Here is a 24,092-nt window from a genome sequence, read left to right as displayed (position 1 = left end):
ATTTTTCACCACTATAAAGTTCGTCTGCCTTTTCTTGTAAGATTATAAACTAGAACTATAATCAGCTCCCTTCATTTAAGTGATATGTTAAATTTCCCATCAAATTTATTCATTTGCATTCTGATTCTTCCTTTTTGATGCATTGCAATCTTCAAAATGGTGGGATTCGAATCTTTCATACCATTTCACATATTTTATTGTGTATTCTATTGACTGTTGCCTCCTGCTGCCAGACTGCCAGTTCTTTTTCTTGATCTATATATTTTTTCATCTGACATGTAACTTGTTAATTGCCCATTGACACCTTTTTCTTTTAAAAAAAAGTATACATTTTCTTGTTCTCATGTCACTACTCAAAAGCGTGTTCGGGTCCCCTCTACATAATCAAAATAAGGAAAATTTCCACAACTGTTTCCCTGAGAAAAGCATGGTTTAGTCTCTTTGACTATTACTAGACTTTGACCAAATCTGTATTATTAAAAGTCTTACATGTGCTATGATTTCCTATCCACATCACAATTTTGTGTCAACATTTTATAATGGAAAGACCATGGGCCCGAATTTTCTCAGGGAAACATTATGAAATTCAACCCTTCCACATTATCATTTTCCTTTCTGCTATATGTTGAAGCTTTTATCAGTTACTGACACTGAACTTTTAAATACTGCAGCATTAGGGCTTTACGAGAGGAATAGGCTATGTTTTCCTTCGTGACAATTTTTTGTTATAGTGCTGGCAAAGCCTGCAAAAGTATATGGAACAATTTACAGCCGACAGTGAAACATAAAACACTGAACCATCTTCAGGATATTTCAACACATAGTAAAAAGAAAAGCAGCATTTCTATAGCATCTTATCACCTCTCTCAGAAATGTCCCAAAACACTCCATCTGCAATTAGTTACTTTGAAGTGCAGTAAGTGTGGTAGCCATTTTCAAAACAGTAGCATCCTGCAAGCAGCAATGGCCCGAGTGGCCAAATGGTTGAGGGGAGAGTGTTGGTTAGACACTTGCCATGGAATCTTTAAAACCCACCTGAACATACAAATGGCTCCTTGGTTTACCACTTAAACCCTGCCGATATTTCTCTTCTGGTGAAGTATATATGCGTAATAATCGTAGGCGTATTAGCTAAGTAGGTCAATGCATTAGTAAGTTATCTATCCCTGCCACAGAATGCAATGAAGCTTACACAACTTGTTACATTAATACTTTGACACAGTTATTTAAAAAAAAACATTGATCCATAATAAGATCTTATAAAACTGCTTGACGTTGCAGTGGAAACTTGATGAGCCTACTTCCTGGTTGTTGTTTCTTTTTACCTTACAAACTGAAAGAGTGATTGCCAGAAACCATTGTATTTAATAACCTATTTTAAGTAGCTTCATGCAGATATATTTATATTCATCAGTTTATAGGCAGAGTAATGACTGGTTAACAACATGCCTTTATTACCTCTAGACTTGACTATTCCAATGCTCTCCTGGCCGGCCTCCCATCTGCCACCCTCCATAAACTTGAGCTCATCCAAAACTCTGCTGCCCATAACCTAACTATAAATCAGAATCAGTTTCTTTCTTGGACACACGAATCTCCATCAAAGACGGGCACCTCAGCACCTCACTCTACCGCAAGCCCACGGACAACCTCACGATGCTCCACTTTTCCAGCTTCCACCCTTACCACGTCAAAGAGGCCATCCCCTATGGACAGGCCCTGCGAATACACAGGGTCTGCTCAGACGAGGAGGAACGCGATGGACACCTACAGACGCTGAAAGACGCCCTGGTAAGAACAGGATATGACGCTCGACTCATCGATCGACAGTTCCGACGGGCCACAGCGAAAAAGCGCATAGACCTCCTCAGGAGACTAACACGGGACGCAACCAACAGAGTACCCTTTGTCGTCCAGTACTTCCCCGGAGCGGAGAAACTACGCCATGTTCTCCGCAGCCTTCAACATGTCATCAATGACGACGAACACCTCGCTATGGCCATCCCCACACCTCCACTACTCGCCTTTAAACAGCCACCCAACCTCAAACAGACAATCGTTCGCAGCAAATTACCTAGCTTTCAAGAAAACAGCGTCCACGACACCACACAACCCTGCCACGGTAACCTCTGCAAGATATGCCAGATCATCGACACAGATACCACCATCACACGAGAGGACACCACCCACCAGGTGCATGGTTCATACTCCTGTGACTCGGCCAACGTTGTCCACCTCATACGTTGCAAGAAAGGATGCCCCAGAGCATGGTACATTGGCGAGACCATGCAGACGCTGCGACAACAGATGAACGGACACCGCGTAACAATCACCAAACAGGAGGGTTCCCTCCCAGTCGGGGAACACTTCAGCAGTCAAGGACATTCAGCCACCGACCTTCGGGTAAGCGTACTCCAAGGCGGCCTTCGAGACACACGACAACGCAAAATCGTCGAGCAGAAATTGATAGCCAAGTTCCGCACCCATGAGGACGGCCTCAACCGGGATCTTGGGTTCATGTCACGCTACACGTTACCCCACCAGCGAACAAATGTTATCTGTTTTTAATATAACGGGTCAGTTGCGGTCTTTTCTATGTTTCTACCTCTCTATCTCTGTTTTTTTTTTGGTGATTTGTATATTCAGAGAACTTGTAGGTAACACCTGTTTGTCTGCACACTGATTGCCTTGGCAACGGGCAGTTGAAAAAACTGTCTGTAATCACCAAGCATTGTTCTGTGATTTATAAATGCGATTTCATTTCGAGGATTTCATTTCCAACAACGTTCACCTGAGGAAGGAGGAAGCCTCCGAAAGCTTGTGAATTTAAAATAAAATTGCTGGACTATAACTTGATGTTGTAAAATTGTTTACAATTGTCAACCCCAGTCCATCACCGACATCTCCACATCATATCCTAACTCGCACCAAGTCCTATTCACCCATCACTCCCGTGCTTGTTGACCTACATTGGCTCCCGGTGTGGGAACGCCTCGATTTTAATACTCTCATCCTTGTTTTCAAATCCCTCCATGGCCTCGCCCCTCCCTATCTCTGTAACCTCCTCCAGCCCCACAACCCTCCGAGATCTCTGCACTCCTCCCATTCTTGCCTCTTGCGCATCCCCAATTTTAACAGCTCCACCATACGGCCGTGCCTTCAGCTGCCTAGGCTGTAAGCTCTGGAATTCCATCTCTAAACCTCTCTGCCTCTCTCTCCTCCTTTTAAGACGCTCCTTAAAACCTACCTCTTTGACCAAGCTTTTGGTCACCTGTCCTAATATCTCCTTACGCGGCTTGGTGTCAAATTTTGTTTGATAATGCTCCTGTGAAGCACCTTGGGATGTTTTACTATGTTAAAGGTGCTATATAAATGCGAGTTCTTGTTGTTGAGAGGCTACTGTGGTCCTGATTTAGTTTTGTACTGTATGCGCAAGAGCAGCACAACTAAGAGTCCAACAAGAATACCCAATGCCTCTCTGTACATAAATACAAATTTTTAAAAAATTCGTTCATGGGATGTGGGCGTCACTGGCGGGGCCAGCGTTTATTGTCCATCCCTAATTGCCCTTGAGAAGGTGGTGGTGAGCCGCCTTCTTGAACCGCTGCACTCCGTGTGGTGAAGGTTCTCCCACAGTGCTGTTAGGAACGGAGTTCCAGGATTTTGACCCAGTGACAATGAAGGAACGGCGATATATTTCCAAGTCGGGATGGTGTGTGACTTGGAGGGGAACGTGCAGGTGGTGGTGTTCCCATGTGCCTGCTGCTCTTGTCCTTCTAGGTGGTAGAGGTCACGGGTTTGGGAGGTGCTGTCGAAGAAGCTTTGGCGAGTTGCTGCAGTGCATCCTGTGGATGGTACCGGTGGTGAAGGGAGTGAATGTTTAGGGTGGTGGATGTGGTGCCAATCAAACGGGCTGCTTTGTCCTGGATGGTGTCGAGCTTCTCGAGTGTTGTTGGAGCTGCACTCATCCAGGCAAGTGGAAAGTATTCTATCACACTCCTGACTTGTGCCTTGTAGATGGTGGAAAGGCTTTGAGGAGTCAGGAGGTGAGTCACTCGCCACAGAATACCCAGCCTCTGACCTGCTCTTGTAGCCACAGTATTTATATGGCTGGTCGAGTTAAGTTTCTGGTCAATGGTGACCCCCAGGATGTTGATGGTGGGGGATTCGGCGATGGTAATGCCGTTGAATGTCATGGGGAGGTGGTTAGACTCTCTCTTGTTGGAGATGGTCATTGCCTGGCACTTGTCTGGCGCGAATGTTACTTATCTATGAAAACAAAGGTGAGAAAGGACCATCACGCTCATTAATGCTCATTCTAGCTATAACAAAAAGTGCAACCTCATGTACTACCCTCTCCAACCACACATAATGCTTCTCCTGACCCCCTGTGGCCAATTTAAAAAAGAACTCTCTGAAATTTCCTCCGTGATAATCTAAAGCAAACAAGTAAGGTTACCTATGATACATCATACGACATACTTAAACTGACACCCACCTCCCACGTATCCCAATATCCTTAGGAGTACTGGACTATATAGGGCCGAAAAGGACTATTTCCATTCATCCGACATTCACAGATTTCTTAGCCCTCTACTTCTGATACTCTTCAATTGCCCTGTCTGCCAAAAGTTTATGCATCACCCGTTTGAAATTTATAATTTTCTGTTGTTTGTATCTCAAATATTGATTTACATAAAAATACAAATTCTTTTTGCCTCCTTCTGTCAATGAAACAATGGCAGTGTTGTTTTCGTGGACTGCATCGATTCAGAAGCAGTGTGTAATGAATAAAATGTGCCCTGTGTTTCTCAGTGCTGCAACTCAATGGAACTTGTTCAATGACAATGGTACCTCCTGTGTTTGGATCCTTCCATCAGCTCAACCAGTCAGCAGGAAAAAAATTAAATCCAAAGGAGCAGGATGATGACTGAGTCATAGCATTGCAATTGTTGGCCATAACTGTGAAAGGAGGAGAGTTGTGGACAGAGCTAGGTCCATCACTAGGAGGGGGTACCAGCACCGGCAAATGAAGTACAGGCAGGGATCTGAGGATAAACACTGGAGGTATTGAGAAAATTCAAACTCTCACTGAGAAACGACTGAATAAATAACACAAAAGATCAGTAAAAATAGACACAAGGAACCCTATGAATAAACAATAGTGTGATATCAGAGATACAACATTATATCATTTATTCAGTACCTCAAGCATAAAGTTAGACCAAATAATCCATTAAGTTTTGACAGAAGTGTGCAGCACGCCAGATTTTGGTAAAAGGAGCTGCTATTAATTATGCTTTTAATTATTAAACAAAATAACTTTCTATTCTGCAGAGATATCACTAAAAATCAATTTTTAAAAATGATAAGCTAAGCAACCATTTTAAAATAGGAAAACAGTTTTAAATCACTGCCTACAACACACTTGCAGTCCATTCTGTAACTAATAATGTCATTTTAGTACCAGAGCATGGTCAATATTTGTAAACTACAGAGAAAATGTAATTAATTTTGAGAGTTTTTATTCAAAATGAATACAGTTCTTATCTGGGGTTGGCTTTCATTGTCAATTCCTATGCATGTTTGCCAATAATTGAAAGCAGGACAAGTTGTGATAATGATTTTGAAGCCAGCATTCCTGCATCTGTTCTCTCAGATTAATATTCCAGCTATGTAAACAGCACACACTTATTATACAATAGGTGTCAGCTTTTACAGTGCAATGTGAACGGAATGCATTATATATCGTTAAATAAAACCTTCCAGTTTTCCAACAGAGTAATAAGTGAAAGTGCGTTGATGTTTATTCACACATAACTACTACTGTACCATGAAAGTCATCCAGAACAGCCTGTGATGTTTGTGCAGAACACTCCATTTACTTAATTATATTTGTGTATTTTGTTAATTATTTTGTTTGAAGTACACATGACTGTAAAGAAAATATTTTCCAAGGTTATATATTTCCAACAGCTTAGACTCTGCTTCAATATATCCTTTATTGCTCATTAATTCAAAGTTTAAAAAAAAATCTTTTAAATAACTTCTCTGTGCAAATCCTTATTTCTCAATTATGTCACATTTCTTTTAAATTCATTTTACGCTTGTGATTTTTTTTTTGGTGAAAAACTGCTCACGGACATCCCCAGATCATAGGATGTGTCTTCAGCAAGGATAGAGAGTGGGGAAAAAAAAACTATTTCCCCCCACAGGATCATGGATGTGCAGAATAGACGTCTGGAGAAGGTAGTTAATTGAGGACCAATCCGCACCTTTGAAAAGGAGCTGTGTTGATAGAATGAGAAGCAGGAGTGAGGATTTTTTTCAGGGAAGTTTGGGGAAGGAAATTAGTGTTCCCTAAAATAGGGGATTAATAGGCAGTGCATGTGGGGAGTCCATGTTAGAATAATCAAACATAGGATGGGGAGGTCGTAATGGACTAAATAGCCTTTTCCCACTGGTGAAATGGGAGGTTGGGAAGAAAAAGTACATCCTTTTAAATGGAAAAGTTACCTGAAACATCACACAGCGACTCTGAGCCATAATACTGTAATATTCTAAAGTCAAAAGGGACGAGAAAAGCTGTCCTTTGTTTATTTTTACAGTGCCACTGAAATCAGTTTAGAGAGGCCAATTGAGGTAGTTTCCACAACTTTGAGGAATTTTATAATATACTTTCAAGCTTGTGAAATAGCTTGGAACAAAATACTTGGTTCATTATCATTTTAAGTCATGCTGCAAATATATTTCTAAGTCTGGTTGAAAATAGCATTTCTACTTTCTCCTTTGCTACTACTTTGGACCAGGATCCTGTCAAAAATATTTATGGAATGCTCTGTTTTTACACAAATTCCACAGTATTTGGATTTCCTCCATATTGAAATTAGATAACTTAATGTAAAACCATTTATTTACTTTATTTTGGTGCTGACTGTCCAATGTACTGCAACATACAAATAAACTAATCCCCAGACTAAACATCCGATTATCCACTGGTTAGGATCTTGCTCCTATTATATGACAAATTATACACTTAATGAATAAGAAATTGGCCCATGAAAAATTTTTTAATTCGCAACTGTGATTTGTTATGTTACTTTCATTACTGTAGGCAATTGTATTAGGGTGCTTATGTAGTTTAGAACATAAGAAATAGGAGCAGGAGTAGGTCATACAACCCCTCAAGCCTGCTCCGCCATTCAATAAGATCGTGGCTGATCTTCGACCTCAACTCCACTTTCCCGCCCGATCCCCATATCCCTCGATTCCCTTAGAGTCCAAAAATCTAATGATCTCAGCCTTGAATATACTCAACGGCTCAGCATCGACAGCCCTCTGGGGTAGAGAATTCCAAAGATTTACAGCCCTCTGAGTGAAGAAGTTTCTTGTCATCTCAGTCCTAAATGGCCGACAGCTTATCCTGAGACTATGCGCCCTAGTTCTAGACTCTCCAGTCAGAGGAAACAGCCTCTCAGCATCTACCATAAAGTCCTCTCAAAATCTTATATGTTATATCTTATACGCGATATAAGGGATATTTAGGGGTGATGCAATAATTTTGAACATCAATGCAACTTGGTAGTACACAAACCACATGGCATATTTCAACCCTTATTATTATGGGTTGGGGATTTTCTTTGCAGCAGGCCAGTGTGGGGTAGCGAGAACACTATCAATGCACTATTAGAGATGCTACCAACATTGTTTTCTTTGGAGTGATGGCTCCATCCATTGCTGGCAATACCACCATGTCCCACTGCACAGATAAACAAGAGGGGTTCCTGTTAGTTTAACTTGTGTACCTTCAATTCCAGTGAGGAAAAACTTCCCAATGCCAATGTTATTACTTTTGATAATTAAAAAAAAGACTTTCAGATATTAGTTTAGCAACCTTGGAATTATCTTCTTCATGCTTTGAATATACTTGAATCTCCACATAGGAATGATTATGCCATCATCCAAAATGCAACGGGGGCAGAGAAGGGGAATCTTGGGATAGTCCCTTTCAGAGTTTGGTGATATACAGGAGCCATACTGTAGTAATGAATAATTAAATTGCAACAGGTTAGAGATATATCAGAGGAATGAGAATTGTGTGTGGAACCAGAACTACATTCATTCATTTATCTCCCAATATAAAATTAATATGGCCACAGGAATACAAAAAAAGAGGTTGGAGCTTCAATAATGGAGACCAACATGAAATACCGATGTGAGAAAAGCTTGCATTGTCAAATCAAGATATTATTGCTCTGTAAAAGCACCTAAGTTATTTTATGTGCTAGACTGTAGACGGTGTAGGGAAACCCTTAGTGTGCAGGCCCAAAAAGTAACTAAAACACCAGAATGATTCGATGATTCTAAGAGTGAGTACTGCTTTTTATTCCAGAATGGATTACAACCAGCTAAAAATTAATCTAATAAAACACATTCTAATATATATTTGGCTCAACACTACTTATTGATGGATTTGATAACAAAATCTTAGGTAGACGAAGCCAACAACTGCTCAGATTGGGGATGGTCCTTAGTTTTATCGACAAAGACTGCTAAAGCTCTTTATTCATTAACACAAGATGACTGAATGGTTGAGGAAGATTTTTTTTTTAAAGCTGTTGGACAAGGAGGACATGGCCCTTTAAACTTTCTATCCCACGTGCAGCCATCCCCTTCCCATCACGGACTGCAATAAATTAGCACAGAAGTATAACGTAACCTGTTTTTTTTTGTTGCTAGCACAAAAGTACGCTGTAGCCTAGGTTTTGTGTCATTAAATCAAATGAGTTTCCCTGGCCCTCCACTTGCCAGCAACTATTCTGCTCACAAGTTTGAGAACTTGATAAAGCTCCAATATAGTACTTGGCAAGCATTGTACTACAAAGGAATCTTTATATTCACTTAATCATTGAGAACTCAAAGGTTTCTGCTGTCAAGAGGAGAAGGATACCAGAATTCTCTGAGAAACGTTTGTTAGGTTAACACCTAGTTCAAACAATTGGCCTATCTCCAGTCATAAAATACCGACGCACAACCTGAAGCAATTGGACAGCTGCAATATATCTATATCGATCATATTCAAAATCTTAGAACTGCACACATTTCCTGTCAGCTTTTGCCATTATTAATTCTTATGTCCACATTTTATAATGGAGACTGCCTGTTGTCACACTGTAATTCTCTCCCCACCACAGTGCTGCAGAACCACCACTGGTGGGTGGGCATCATTACCTGACATGTTTACATGGTTCCTTCCATTCTAAATGTGAACATGGGAATTTATAATAAACATACAAAAGGACAGAATCTATGACTTTGAAATGGGAACTAAATTACGTCTGAACACCTTGGTCCAATTATGCCCCACCCTCAATTCTCACTTTACCTGAAGACTACACTTGGTCCTGACTCCTGATACGCAATGCCGTTAAAAAAATTGATGTGTGCATACACTTCCCATCTACTTTTTCCATTATAAATTCCTATGTCCATATTTATGATGGAAACTGGCTATGTAAACTTGTCCTGCTGTAATTACACTCTCTGCCATTGGAAGCATTATAGTGCCACCAATGGCAGAGTGTGTAATTATAGCATGACAAGTTCATATAAAGTTTACATTATTAACATGGACATTATTTTTATATTTGCATTATAAATTACAAAGACACAGTGTATGACTCTAAAATGGGGACTGAATTATATCTGCACACCCTGGCCAATTATCCCCACCCTCTAATCCTGTTTCACCTGACGACTACATTTGGTCTTGAATCTCCATGCACAACACCATGGCAGATTGACTGGCCTTCACAAGGTCACAAGATATTTATGGATGAGTAAGGCCATTTGGCTCATCTTAATTCATCCACCCATAATGAACCTACATACATCACATTGCTGCATTTAATTGTTTAAATGATCCTAGGATTTTTGCCTCATCACTTTGCCCAGAAGTCCATTCCGAGTGCCCAATGAAGAACTTCCTAACATCAGTCCTAAAGTTACCGTTACTAGTTTGAATCTGTGTCCCTTTGTCCTATTCCCACGGTTTAATTTAAAGTAGTATCCCAGCTTAACCTTTTCCATATCATTGACTGTTATATACTTCTATAAGATCACCTCTCAAACTCTTGCTATACCGCGTGAAAAGCCCATGTCTCTCCAGTCTTTTCTCATAACTCAGACCCCGATACTAGGGATCAGCCTCATGGCTCTTCTCCGAAATGCTGCCAGCACTTGAATATCTCCCTTGTTTCTCAGTGATCAAGACTGTACACAGTACTCAAGGTTCAGTCTGACTGGAGCGCTGTTCAGTTTGATTATGACCTCCTCTGACTTGTATTCTACTGTTTTGGCTATGTAGTTCAACATTCTGTAGTCTTAGTGTGAAATTTTGTACAGTACTGCACGAGCATGGCTCACACTAGTGATCGGAGAGCTAATAGGATGGTAAATATTTGCAGAAGAATCCAAAATCATTTGTATTTTAAAAGAACTGTTACAACTCCAAAAATTAATTATAAACGTACTCTTAAATGAGAATTGGCACTAACTGCTCTACGGGTGAAGTAGTTAGTAGGTTCTAAATTATGCTCATTCCATGTAATGTCATTGTCCTGCCATTTCTTCCCTCCCTTCCATTTCCCCCCAACTGGTTTCAGGTCCCCCTGTGCATACATATAAAGGGATAAACAGCAACACAGCAATATGAACTGAGGCGCTAATCTCTTCCCATAACAAGACTTTGACTTCTTTATGATAAAGACAACTTTCAATCAGAGTGGTTGCAAACAAGTTTATACCAGAAATCAATCAAATTCAGTGAATGTCACATTAATGATCCAAACAGAACCCCCAATCTCCCTAACAGTTACAGACACCTATTTACTGAGCATACTGTGAAGCATGGCATATTGCACAGTTGACAGTTGGCAAGGACTTTGTTAGCTAGTTATGTAATTCTAATTAAAACTAATCTGCTCTCAGGCTCATTTAAAACTGAAAAGTAATAAGTGAAAGAAATCTGCACCATTCCTATTAGGCTAGCTGTGACACTGTTCAAACATGTTAGGTTGCATTGACATGTTCAATTATTTTCACTAGAGACTTTTGACTGGTGTATATAGAGAGTAAATCTAAGAGTCAAGTCTTGGACTAAAGCAAAAGTATATGTACTGCCTTGGGGATTTTGAATAAGTTTAATTCCTAGAATAGCCAGGGACAGTGCTTCAAAAATACTTATCAGATGCCACCAATCGACCACAGAGAAACTTTTGCATTGCAGCAAAATGCAAACCTTTACATCACAGTTTACAGATTTTGATCTTTCTTAAAAAAATATACTAGAAAATGGTGATGTAACTGTAATTGCTCACTCTTCTACAAACAGGGCACACTGGCAAGAAACTCTCCTTCAAGAAATGTCATCCATTGCAGGGCAAAATTCAACCAATTCCCATCACATTAAGAAGATCCATGGGATTTGGTCAAATTACATTGGGCTGTGTAGATATTCAGAAATATTCACCTTAAAAGTGTTGGACCAATAAAGCTGGCTGAAGACCAACCATTAGGGTAATGACATTACCAAAATTCAACATTCTTACGAAACAACTGTAATATTATCAGCTTGATCAGACTCTGTTTTTGTGTGGCCAAGGGGCTAAGTAGATCAACTTTCCTGTTTGCACTAAAATAACAGTTGAAATTAATCTGCTTTTTACAGACGCCAGCTGATTTTTGTGAGGACAGCGATTATTATTATGAGGTTGCAGCTTCATTTTGGCGCTTTCATTTCAACACAACAATGACAGATCTAAAAGGATTTTAAAAAGCCTTGGCAGCAAACACTTAACACGTTTTCATTCTTCTTGAACAAATATTTCAATACAATAGGAGCTCTGTCATCACCATAGAATCATAGAATCATAGAAGTTACAACATGGAAACAGGCCCTTCGGCCCAACATGTCCATGTCGCCCAGTTTATACCACTAAGCTAGTCCCAATTGCCTGCACTTGGCCCATATCCCTCGATACCCATCTTCCCCATGTAACTGTCCAAATGCTTTTTAAAAGACAAAATTGTACCCGCCTCTACTACTGCCTCTGGCAGCTCGTTCCAGACACTCACCACCCTTTGAGTGAAAAAATTGCCCCTCTGGATCCTTTTGTATCTCTCCCCTCTCACCTTAAATCTGTGCCCCCTCGTTATAGACTCCCCTACCTTTGGGAAAAGATTTTGACTATCGACCTTATCTATGCCCCTCATTATTTTATAGACTTCTATAAGATCACCCCTTAACCTCCTACTCTCCAGGGAATAAAGTCCCAGTCTGTCTAACCTCTTCCTGTAAGTCAAACCATCAAGTCCCGGTAGCATCCTAGTAAATCTTTTCTGCACTCTTTCTAGTTTAATGATATCCTTTCTATAATAGGGTGACCAGAACTGTACACAGTACTCCAAGTGTGGCCTCACCAATGCCCTGTACAACTTCAACAAGACATCCCAACTCCTGCATTCAATGTTCTGACCAATGAAACCAAGCATGCTGAATGCCTTCTTCACCACCCTATCCACCTGTGACTCCACTTTCAAGGAGCTATGAATCTGTACTCCTAGATCTCTTTGTTCTATAACTCTCCCCAACGCCCTACCATTAACGGAGTAGGTCCTGGCCCGATTCGATCTACCAAAATGCATCACCTCACATTTATCTAAATTAAACTCCATCTGCCATTCATCGGCCCACTGGCCCAATTTATCAAGATCCCGTTGCAATCCTAGATAACCTTCTTCACTGTCCACAATGCCACCAGTTTTAAGTATTAAAATGGTGATGTACTGTAGTTACAATAATGAAGAAATCTTGCATTTATATAGCACCTTTTATGATCTCGGAAGATCCCAAAGAAGTTCTTCACAGCCAATTAATTACTTTTGAAGCTTAGTCACTGTTGTAATATAGGGAAAAACAGCAGCCAATTTGCCCCCTCACTTGTGCACAGTGAGGTCCCACAAACAACAATCGGATAAATGATACGATAATCTGTCTTAATGATGTTGGGTGAGGGACAAATGTTGGCCAGGACAGCAGGAAAATTCCAGTGCTCTTCTTCAAATAGTCCAATGGGAATATTGATTTCCACCTGAGAGGGAAGTTTAACGTCTCATCCAGAAGACGATACCTGACAGTACATCATTCCCTCATTACTGCATTGAAATGTCAGCCTAGATTATGTGCTCAAGTCCTGATGTGGGGTTTAACCTACAACTTTATGACTCAGACGAGAATGCTACCACTAAGCCTAGGCTGACACCTAAAAGCTGTTAAATGCTAAATGACTTTGAAGCTAGCTAAAACTCAACTTCAGATTATTTAGTCATGTTTGAGTGACACTATATATAGTTTTGGTTTTTATAACCTTGTTATGAAGGTTTAATTCTATGCCTTCAATGACAAAGTATATAAAGGCTGAATGCTCTATCTGAATGCTTTACAAAGGCAGCATAACACAATCTCCTAATTTTGAGCAGAATAAGTATTGTGGTACAGCCCCTAATATGAAAAAATTATAATATTAAAGTATCACTCAACATTTTATTAGAACAACTGGATTTTCTTCCAGTGCGTAGTTTGATATGCTTGCAAGAGCATTTTGGTTTAAGCCAAGGTTGAGTTGCCTTTAAGTGTCAATTTAGTTTCATGAATAAGACAGTCTCTGTCTCCTTCCTTAATGTTTTGCATTGTATTCATTTAAATTCTTACTCCTCCCATAAAATAGTCTAAGTTTAAACCATTTTAACTTAAAAGGATTAGCAAAACTTCCTTTGTAATTAAAACAGAATATTTGAGCGCCACACAGAAATTTGCAACTTCTCTTTTTTCCTGCTCATCAAGGTGCGGTGAAATACTGCTGTGGAATGGTAACACTTTGCATTTCAACCACCCAGTGTCAGCATTCAGCACTCCTAAGTCACGAATAGCACAGGTCGGTAATGGAGAATATACATCAATAAACATATATAATTATGACAATGAAAACATGTATATTAGGGGGTTTTGCACATGATGGCCAAACCATAAACTTGATAAGAGTCTCAAAGCTACAACTGAAGCTGACTAAAATGTATTTCTCTTCAACACTTACTGCATTCCCACAATTTTTAACTTAAGGGGTTATCAGTGTTTACTCCCCTCCTTTTTGAACTGTCCAACTATTCCATTAACTCGTTATAATTCCTCTTTGAATTTTCCCTAAAAGGCTGGCTTGTTGTGCTCTTTCACTGCTGTGATATCCCAATAAAAAGGCTCCACGTGAGAGGTACTACTCAAAGCATTTAACTGCCAAATACTCCTTTTACCAAAGTTTTTTTTCTCAAACAAGCAATTTAGCTTATATGTTTTATCTGGAGCATGCGGGTTGGGGAGGGGAAGGAAGCAGTCAATGGAAAGAAAGAACATACATTTGTATTGTCCCATATCACATCCTCAGGACATCTCCGAGCACTTCATAAGCAATGAATTATGAGTTACAAAGGGCTAGGTCGGAAAGTAAGCTGTTACAAAGCTAGGTGGGAAAGTAAGCTGTGAGGAGGACACAGAGTCTGCAAAAGGATATGGACAGGTTAAGTGAGTGAACAAGAAGGTGGCAGATGGAGTATAATGTGGGAAAATGTGAGGTTATTCACTTTGGTAGTAAGAATAGAAAAAGAGTATTTTTTTAAATGGTGAGAAACTATTAAATGTTGGCATTGAGAGAGGTTTGGGTGTCCTTATACAAGAAACACAAAAAGTTAGCATGGAGGTACAGCAAGCAATTAGGAAGGCAAATGGCATGTTGGCCTTTATTGCAAGGGGGTTGGAGTACAAGAGTAAGGAAGTCTTCCTACAATTGTACAGGGCTTAGGTGAGACCTCACCTGGAGTACTGCATACAGTTTTGGTCTCCTTATCTAAGGAAGGATAAACTTGCTTTAGAGGCGGTACAACGAAGGTTCACTAGATTGATTCTTGGGATGAGAGGGTTGTCCTAGGAGGAGAGATTGAGTAGAATGGGCCTATACACTCTGGAGTTTAGAAGAATGAGAGATGATCTCATTGAAACATATGATGGTGAGAGGTTGTTTGCCCTGGCTGGAGAGTCTAGAACTAGGGGGCATAGTCTCAGGATAAGGGGTCAGCCATTTATTACTGAAATGAGGAGGAATTTCTTCACTCAGAAGGTTGTGAATCTTTGGAATTCTCTACCTCAGCAGGCTGTGGATGCTGAGTCGTTGAGTATATTCAAGATGTGGAAATGCCGGTGATGGACTGGGGTTGACAATTGTGAACAATTTTACAACACCAAGTTACAGTCCAACGATTTTTATTTGAAATCTACAATCTTTCGGAGGCTTCCTCCTTCCTCAGGTAAATGTTCAAGGCTGAGATAGATAGATTTTTGGACACTAGAGGAATTAACGGATATGGGGATCAGGCAGGAAAGTGGAGTTGAGGTTGAAGATCAGCCACGATCCTATTGAATGATGGAGCAAGCTCGAGGGGCCATATGGCCTACCCCTGCTCCTATTTCTTATGTTATGTACACAAATGTGGTACTCAACTTTGCACACACCAAGATCCCACAGATAGTAATTTTTAAAAAAAATCTTCTTGAAGTTAATCTTTTTTTCTGGTGGCGTTGCTTGAGGGAGGACTGTTGGCCAGGACATAAGGAGTACCACTTGCTGCACTTTGAATAGAGCCCTGGAATCTTTTATCTCCATCTCAACAGGCAGCCTGGGCTTCAGTTCAACGTCTCTGAAAGTCAGCACTTCTGAAAGTGCAACACTCCCTCAGTACTGCACTGAAGTGTCAGTCTGGATTATGTTTGCAAATCTGTTGAACCCACAACACTGTTACCTCAGGTGAAAGTGCTACAACTGAGCCACACTGACAAATTTGGAGCCACTAGATAACTGGGAAAGGAACTTCCTTTCCTGAACAGTATAAATGTGGAATGCATTTGCAGCATTTTTTCTGAATTTTCCTCGAGGTGGTGACTAGAGTTTTCAAGGAAGCTAAAGCCCTACTGTACATCACACAGGTGGTAGATCTACAAATGAGAACCCAAACAGTGAATACAAGCTGAGCACTGCAGCATCATGTCTGAGCCTGACCCCATTTGCACCCAAAGCCCACACACGAACCTTTTCTAGTAGAGTTCACAGAATAAAGATCAGGAGGAGAAACCCAGGTTGATTTTGTTCCTTTCCTTAGTACAGAAACTATTAGGCCAATTGTACTCACCACTACCTGGCTAACTCTGCCCAGACTAGGGATTGAACTGGGGTTGGGGGGCTCAATACCACGCTATGTGGTGCATTTACCCACTGAGCTATTCGAGAAGCCTCAACAGCCACCTTCTTAGAATAATGTTTTGTTAATTTTTTTTAAAAAATCGTGAAGAGGCCAAACTTGTGTGGACAGAGAAAAGAAAATTGCAGGCTAAGTGTAGTCATGATGTCAGTCTGCACTATTATCCAGAATGAACTGGAAAAGAGAGTGAGTTCTTCAATTACAGCATTACAAATTGGATTTTCCTACAATGCATGGCTTAGTACACGTGAAGGATTTTGTTCATGAATAAGTCATTGAAATTTAAAACAGGGCTGAGTTCCCTTTAAGTGTCTATATGGTTTTCATAAGAGATCTCAGCCTCCTTCCTTATAGTGCATGTTCCTCAAAATGTGGATTTACTATATGCTACCGCATTATTTCCAGTAGGAATTAAATGGTGAACTAGTACCTGCCAAATAGAATGTACCTTGGGTCTCAGGATTTTGTCAGATGCTGTTGACAAGTTACAATGCAAATTCACGATTGCGATATCTCAATATAACAAAATGTTAACTCTGTAGATCAGCGATTTTCACCAATGTTTTGTCACAGATCCACAAACCAAAACTCATCTTTCTCAAGAGCCACTTTCAGGAATTTTCCAACACTACATCATGGAGTAATGAGACATGAGTCAGTACTTGTACAGACACAACGAGCTCCTATTTCAAAATGTGCCACCCTGGGCATTTGTCAAGTAGAGTCTTGGCACTTTCTTAATGGGAAGGGAAGGGAAATAAAAACTTCACTAATAGTTCTACTAAAACTACAGGTCCTGTAACTTTCTTAATGCTACTAACCTTCATGCTCTGCAGGCTGTGCTGCTTATTTTTGAGTGTGCAGCTTATTCTGCTGAATTGTAAACTGTTAACCTTTGACTAGTGACTGACCCTTGTTATCCTCATTGTGAGGCAAGGCAGCTATGTGATAAAAGAGGAACAATGACCCAAAAAGTGGAACAATAATCCAAAGATAGCGATAAAACCAGGTCAACGACGAGATAGCTAGTTGAGTGCGGTCAAAGAAACTGGCCACTTTGAAAAACAACCTTGCAAAGGATCTTGTGGTTAGATGGGTAATGTTATAACAAGCTGACAATCTTGAATTCTTTGAAAAAGCAACTTTGTTAATCTATAAAGGGTCTTATGACTAACAACTCCACATATGGTGTGAGGTTCCTGCCAGGGGAGACATAAAAACCCAATGTCTTTTGAGCTCTGGGCAGAGGAATCAGCAAAGCTCACCCAGCTGTCAGAAGTACATCTAGCTGTCTCAAGATGGCACTGCCGTCAGAAGAACACCTGACTACCAGAAGACTACCTCACTGCCGGAAAACATGAAACGACCACGTCACCAACTTAATTACGAACTCTGCCCAGAGATCCAATGGGGTAATATTGTTTTGACCTTTGTTCTCGAATATATTTTATACTTTTACATGTTTGATTTAACTATTAATAAGTGAGACATTGATTACCAATTGGTGTCATGTCCGAATCTGTAACACATAACGCAATGTAAAGATCTACTGGCACGCTCATCTCCACAAGCTTGACGGACACAGGAGATCTGAAACCCAGCATCTGCCATGGTTTCAAACAGTGCCAGCCAGTGATTGTGATTGATGGGCTCTTTCATAGTTCTGCCCACATGAAATGTCCCAAGGCCTGAAAAGGAAGTCCTTTAGCTTACAAGGTTATTTACCATCTTGTGTTTATATTTCTAAGCAGAACATTTTTTCTCCATTTCCTAAAAAACAGGATGCCAGCAAGCAATCAGGCAGTTTTGGAATTGAAACAAGAAATAGATTCCAAAATTGCAATTAAACTAGCAATGGGGAGACAGGTGCCTCCCTTCCTAACCCCCTGGAGCTAGAGCTACAATAACAAGCAACAAACCATAGCAGTACATATTTCTACTCTTTAAAAATTCATCTGATAAAATCAATTGAATTTGCCGATGCCCAAGTTAAAGGTCTAGATTTTTCTGCCCACTACTGTGAATGGGTAGACCTTTAACATATTTTAATGTTACATCCTGCATTGTACAATGCCCCAAACTGAAACAATCCATTCTTTATCTTTCAAAATATTATCCCTCTATAAACAAGTTCTCTTACCAATACGACATGATTGAGAAGGGATTGAAATAATATGAGGGAAAATATTGGCAAAACATGGAGAACTGCGTGTTCCTCATTGAATAGTAGCATGGGACCTTTAACATCCAGCCAGACTACCAGATGGAGCGTTGGTTTAATGTCTCATAAAATGAGAACAGCTCCGACAATGCAGCACTCCCTCAGTACTGTACCAAAGTGTCAGCCTAACTTAGTCTCAAATCCTGGAATGGGGCTTGAACAGACAAGCTTCTGATTGAAGGGTGTGAGCTATCAACTGGGCCCAGCAAGAACCACAGTACACTCTAGAACAATGAGGGTAGGCATGCCTCAAACACAATCCTATTCACCACCCTCAGACGGACAGTTTCAAAGGCAATTCAGTGATTACTAATGCTGTTCTAGATCATTTCCATTACTTTTCTCTTGCCTAAAGTAGCTTTTAGGCATTCAGCATGAGGCCGTTCCATCTTATAGCTGTTGTATTTGCTACTATTTTCTATTTCGTAATGCTGGTCTATATAGGGTAGAAATTACAGTTGGTCATGTAATCAGGTGAACATTTCATATGCTTGTATTAAATTCCTCTCTCTCTGCTCGTTTAAAATAAACTAATGTCTTCATTATGGTTGTAATTAGTAGTTTGCCATTGTTTAATTTTTAATGAAATCCTTTGGGTACTACATAGATTTTGCAAATTTCAAACTACTTACACATTTTCTGCAATGTGGCACCAGTGAAAATGACTTTTTTTTAAAGGTTTACTTAAGAAGTGGAACTAAGGTTTCCATGTCCCATGACAGACATCCTTGTGTTTTTTTCTAAGCGAGACTACCGATCGGTGCTGAATTAAGGCAGGAATGTCTAATCTTTTGGAGCCGAGGGCCGATGTGTGTGCCATAACTACTAAGTGGACTGTGTATGATTAAATTAATTTTGAGTCTGGCAAAGTCATGATTAAACACCACATCCAACTCCCAATCTATTTTGCATTTCTTGGACCAAACCATTTCCAGCAGAGAAGACAGGTTTAAAAAAAAAACAAATAGCTTTGAAATAATAAAAAGATTGCTCCAATAGAAGAAAGGATTGATCAGTTGATATTCTTTATCAATCTGAACTTGTTTCTAAACCAGTGGCAGTCACGGCTGAATTTTCAGCTAGGCAGCTGTATGCACACATTGTCAGATATGTCAGATGTGTTACCTCTTGCTGTTCAAGTGGGGGTAAAGTAGGCCAGGATGATGCAAGACATTTCATTGCATCTCACTGGGTATTTATAGTACCACTGAGTACTTACAGTACTCACAAGTAACCAGTGAGTCAAAGTTGGCTTTTAAAAAAAAAATTGTCCATTGCATTTTGCAAGATTAGGAAAAGTAGTTTGTGTGCCTGCTTGATTCTCAATTATTCTGACTTACTATCAGTCCAGTGATTTCCCATTACTAGTGCAAGTAAGTTTATCTCTTTAACCTTTTATCACATTTTGCCTGTCTCCATTGACCGATTCTTGACTGGGGCAGAGATCGCATCATATAGAAGGTAAGTGCCTTTATAGATAACACTTGGTCCATGTAATCTCCTGGACTGGTTTTGATCGCCTGAGGGGATCGGAGAGGAATTTTCCAGAGTATTTTTTCCCTTCTTGGCCCTGGGTTTTTTTCCCTCTCTGAGGAGATTACATGGCTACCGGAGGCGGGGTGGGGGTGGGCGCGGTTAAGGAAGTGTTTAGTCACGATGCTCCAACCAGCATTGTACGGGGCAGACTTGATGGACCAGCTGGTCTTTTCCTGCCCATCAATTTCATATGTTCGTAACACGAACAGATTATTCATCTGGTAGCTGTTGGTGGTCACAGAATGATCATTGTCTTCGCCTTCACAACAAATCACCACTCAAAGCATAAAAGCAACTCATTGTATGAAACACAGATGTTTTGTCATGATAAGGAACTGTACAAGTATTCCTCTCCATTCTGTGTTTATCCCCCTCTCTCCGTTCCTTTACTTCCCCTTTATTACTCTTCAGCAAGAAAGACCAGTGTCTGTCTGTCTTTAAATAAAGATACATCTGGGCTTTAGTTTTAAAAGGCAATATCAAGGAATCAGAGGATAAACACACCAAGACTTTTACATTGAACAATGTGTTCTCAACATTCAACCAGCTCACTGATAACAAGCCATTGAACTTCTGATTTCCTTCAAGAAGGCTTTAATCTGTTTTGACTATAGCACAAATTAACTGCAAATAGGTTTTATTCAGATGAGGAAAGCAAACACTCCTGTCGTCGGGACTTCCAACCTATCTTCCCTTTTACCTGTGTAGGCTCTAGATTTATTTTTTGCTCTGCAAGTTTTCTCCCCTTGCTTCCTCTCCTGAAGACAGATTCCTTGATAGGGTACAGTTCCACTGGTGCCAGTCCCTCTTTGGTACCATGCCCAACTGGTCATAATTCACACACAAGTCTTTGCATCAAATGTCGGCAGGCTATTCAACTTTAGAGGGCTTACAGACTTAATCCTGTTCAATCCATACTTCCAGCAGGGATCAGGGCTAAATTATCGAGATCAGGATCCCTGCCACAATAATCCAGGACACTGAAGGCCAAATGTAACACTCTTACAGCCACTTCTGTTAAGATCAGCTAACTCAACACAAACTGGGGAACTGCCTGGTCTGTATAGCTCAGTTACTGACTGGGTAAGATTGCTGAATCATGGAGAGCTTCCCACATTAAAGCAAAAATCTATTTTGCAGGTGGTGTTTTGTAGCATATTGAATTTTGCCTGGATGGTGATCTAAGCACTTGCTTTCTTGGTCTGGATAAAAACCATTTGCAGTTAATGTGTGCTACAGCCACAACAGCCTATGTCTTTCTACCAGGAAACCAGAAGGGCTGGATAAATGCTGAAAGCACATTCTTCAGTGTAAAAGGCTACAATAATATCCAGCATTAGGAGAGTACAAAACATGGGGTGCTAAATTGGGCCATGTAGCGCCCGTTGTTTCAGCGCTACACGGCCTCTCGAGGCGCCAAGATGGCATCTTGACTGCGCACGCACGTTTCCAGCATGACGTGCGCCGGATGCCATCTTGGTATTGGAGTTAGTGCATGCGCAAATACCGAATGCCGGCTGCATGTAAAGTAAGGAGAAAATGGATACAATCAGTGTGCAACACTGATTTAAAGTGATAGAAATCATTTTGGCACTGAACACTCAACTCAACGCAGAGTCTTAACCCCGACCACCAGAACGTATCTTAGAGTGCCTGGAGGACCCCCACCAGCGCTATTTAAAGGGACCATGCAGGATTTACAGGTTGGTGGCTGGATTATTGCTTCTGGCTGCAGAGACATTTGTAACTGTTTTTGGAGGTCTCCAATACTTGAATACTAGGGCTAGGGGACATAGCCTAACAGGGAGGTATTGCTGCAGTTATATAAGGTATTGGTGAGACCGCACCTGGAATACTGCATACAGTTTTGGTCTCCATACTTAAGAAAAGACATACTTGCTCTCGAGGCAGTACAAAGAAGGTTCACTCGGTTAATCCCGGGGATGAGGGGGTGGACATATGAGGAGAGGTTGAGTAGATTGGGACTCTACTCATTGGAGTTCAGAAGAATGAGAGGCGATCTTATTGAAACATATAAGATTGTGAAGGGGCTTGATCGGGTGGATGCGGTAAGGATGTTCCCAAGGATGGGTGAAACTAGAACTAGGGGGCATAATCTTAGAATAAGGGGCTGCTCTTTCAAAACTGGGATGAGGAGAAACTTCTTCACTCAGAGGGTAGTAGGTCTGTGGAATTTGCTGCCCCAGGAAGCTGTGGAAGCTACATCATAGAATCATAGAAGTTACAACATGGAAACAGGCCCTTCGGCCCAACATGTCCATGTCACCCAGTTTATACCACTAAGCTAGTCCCAATTGCCTGCACTTGGCCCATATCCCTCGATACCCATCTTACCCATGTAACTGTCCAAATGCTTTTTAAAAGACAAAATTGTACCCACCTCTACTACTGCCTCTGGTAGCTCGTTCCAGACACTCACAATAAATTTAAAACAGAAATCGACAGTGTCCTAGAAGTAAAGGGAATTAGGGGTTACGGGGAGCGGGCAGGAAATTGGACATGAATTTAGATTTGAGATTAGGATCAGATCAGCCATGATCTTATTGAATGGCGGAGCAGGCTCGAGGGGCCGATTGGCCTACTCCTGCTCCTATTTCTTATGTTCTTATTTAGAGCCAGGTCTTGCAGGAGTGAATTTAGTAAATGCTTCTACACGCAAAGAGTGGGAGAAGTTTGGAATGCTCTTCTGCAAATGGCAGTTGATGCTAGCTCACTTGTGAATTCTAATCCGAGATTGATAGATTTCTGTGAACCAAGGGTATTAAGGGATATGGGGCTAAGGCGGGTATATGGAGTTGGGTCACAGGTCCGCCATGATCTCATTGAATGGCGGAACATGCTCGAGGGGCTAAAGTGCCACTGCCAATTGCTGCCTCCTGATATGCACCACCTTCTCCTGCAAGAAAGCAGGACGTGTGTCTGGGTGATGTGCTTGTCATGGTTGAATAGCTGCCAGTATGTGTGGCCTGTGAGTTGTGGGTGGGCGGCTTGAAACAGTGGTAATGTGTAAGGGTGAGAGGAAGCAACTGATTGGAAGAGTTGTGTACTGATGGAGTTTGTTGGTATGTGGGTGATGGGGGGTGTAGTGCATGGAGCAGTGGATGCGGTTAGTGATGTAGTTGGTAGGAGACGCCACCTGACAGTTGACCTCACTCACCTTGACCACTTGTATCAAAACACTGAACTTCTTCCTGCACTGCATCCATGTTTGTGGTTCTATGCACCTGGCATTGACTTCGTCCCCTGCTGCCTCCCACCGCCTTTTGGGCATATGTCTGGAGGGCCTCTTGTCCCCCCCCGTGGATATAGGATGTCCCTCCTTCTGTCCACCTCTTGCACCAAGGCCTCAAGTGCAACATCACAGAACCTTGGTGCACGCACTCTCGCAGGCCTGGTACAAACACAGATCGGCAGATTGGTGAGGTCTGGCATGCAGATTGGAGGATGTGGGATTTAGTAGTGCTCAAGCTTTATTCAATGTTTTAACATAACTCAGTGTGTAAACATAGGGACGGGACCTGCATCTGTGTTTTGTGTGCGAGATGTCTGATCTCCGTTCAGACTCCGTGCAGACAGCAGACTGTTATTTTTAGCAAATAACAGGTACCATCTATCTAAGATTTTTTAAGACAGCCTCCCTTTAAGAGACTGGGGCTCCCCCTGCTGGTGGAAAGTGTGAATTGCATTGAATTGACATGCAAGGCCTGGATTTGAACACAGCTTGCAGGTGAGTACTGAGGCTGGATGAAGTTCTTCTGCCTGCCTGCGCAGGGGCTACTGGGCACGGGTTAATAGCAGATCATGCTACCTACACCCAATAATAGGCCCTATTGAATTTTTCCCCCTTGATCTTTATAAGTACTTAGTTATAAACTATTTAGTGAAAAGGTTAAGTCAACTCACACAATGGTCCAAAGCTTCACTTATGTACACAGCAATTGAAGGAGACATG

The 24,092-nt window shown here is 41.1% G+C and overlaps 2 protein-coding genes across 6 annotated transcripts in view; one reads left to right on the top strand and one right to left on the bottom strand.

The window, feature by feature from the left end:
* Positions 1–24,092, top strand: part of LOC137344955 (uncharacterized) — a 149,283-nt gene that overhangs the window by 40,041 nt on the left and 85,150 nt on the right. For 3 of the 4 annotated variants that reach the window (XM_068008255.1, XM_068008254.1, XM_068008253.1), the window contains one exon: positions 1,465–6,004. The exons of the other annotated variant lie outside the window; for it this stretch is intronic. In XM_068008255.1, coding sequence (XP_067864356.1) covers positions 1,657–2,568 — 912 coding nt within the window. In that variant the 5' untranslated portion in view covers positions 1,465–1,656 and the 3' untranslated portion in view covers positions 2,569–6,004. Of the gene's footprint in view, positions 1–1,464; positions 6,005–24,092 lie in introns of those variants that run through there. 4 annotated transcript variants of the gene reach the window in all.
* The window catches only part of blmh (bleomycin hydrolase), an 88,621-nt gene that overhangs the window by 1,590 nt on the left and 62,939 nt on the right, over positions 1–24,092 (bottom strand). The window lies entirely within an intron of this gene.

This window comes from Heptranchias perlo, chromosome 28 (assembly GCF_035084215.1).
Source record: "Heptranchias perlo isolate sHepPer1 chromosome 28, sHepPer1.hap1, whole genome shotgun sequence".
NCBI classification, from domain to species: Eukaryota; Metazoa; Chordata; class Chondrichthyes; order Hexanchiformes; family Hexanchidae; genus Heptranchias; species Heptranchias perlo.
Note: the sequence above shows the minus strand (reverse complement) of the source record. Positions and strands in the feature narration are given on the sequence as shown.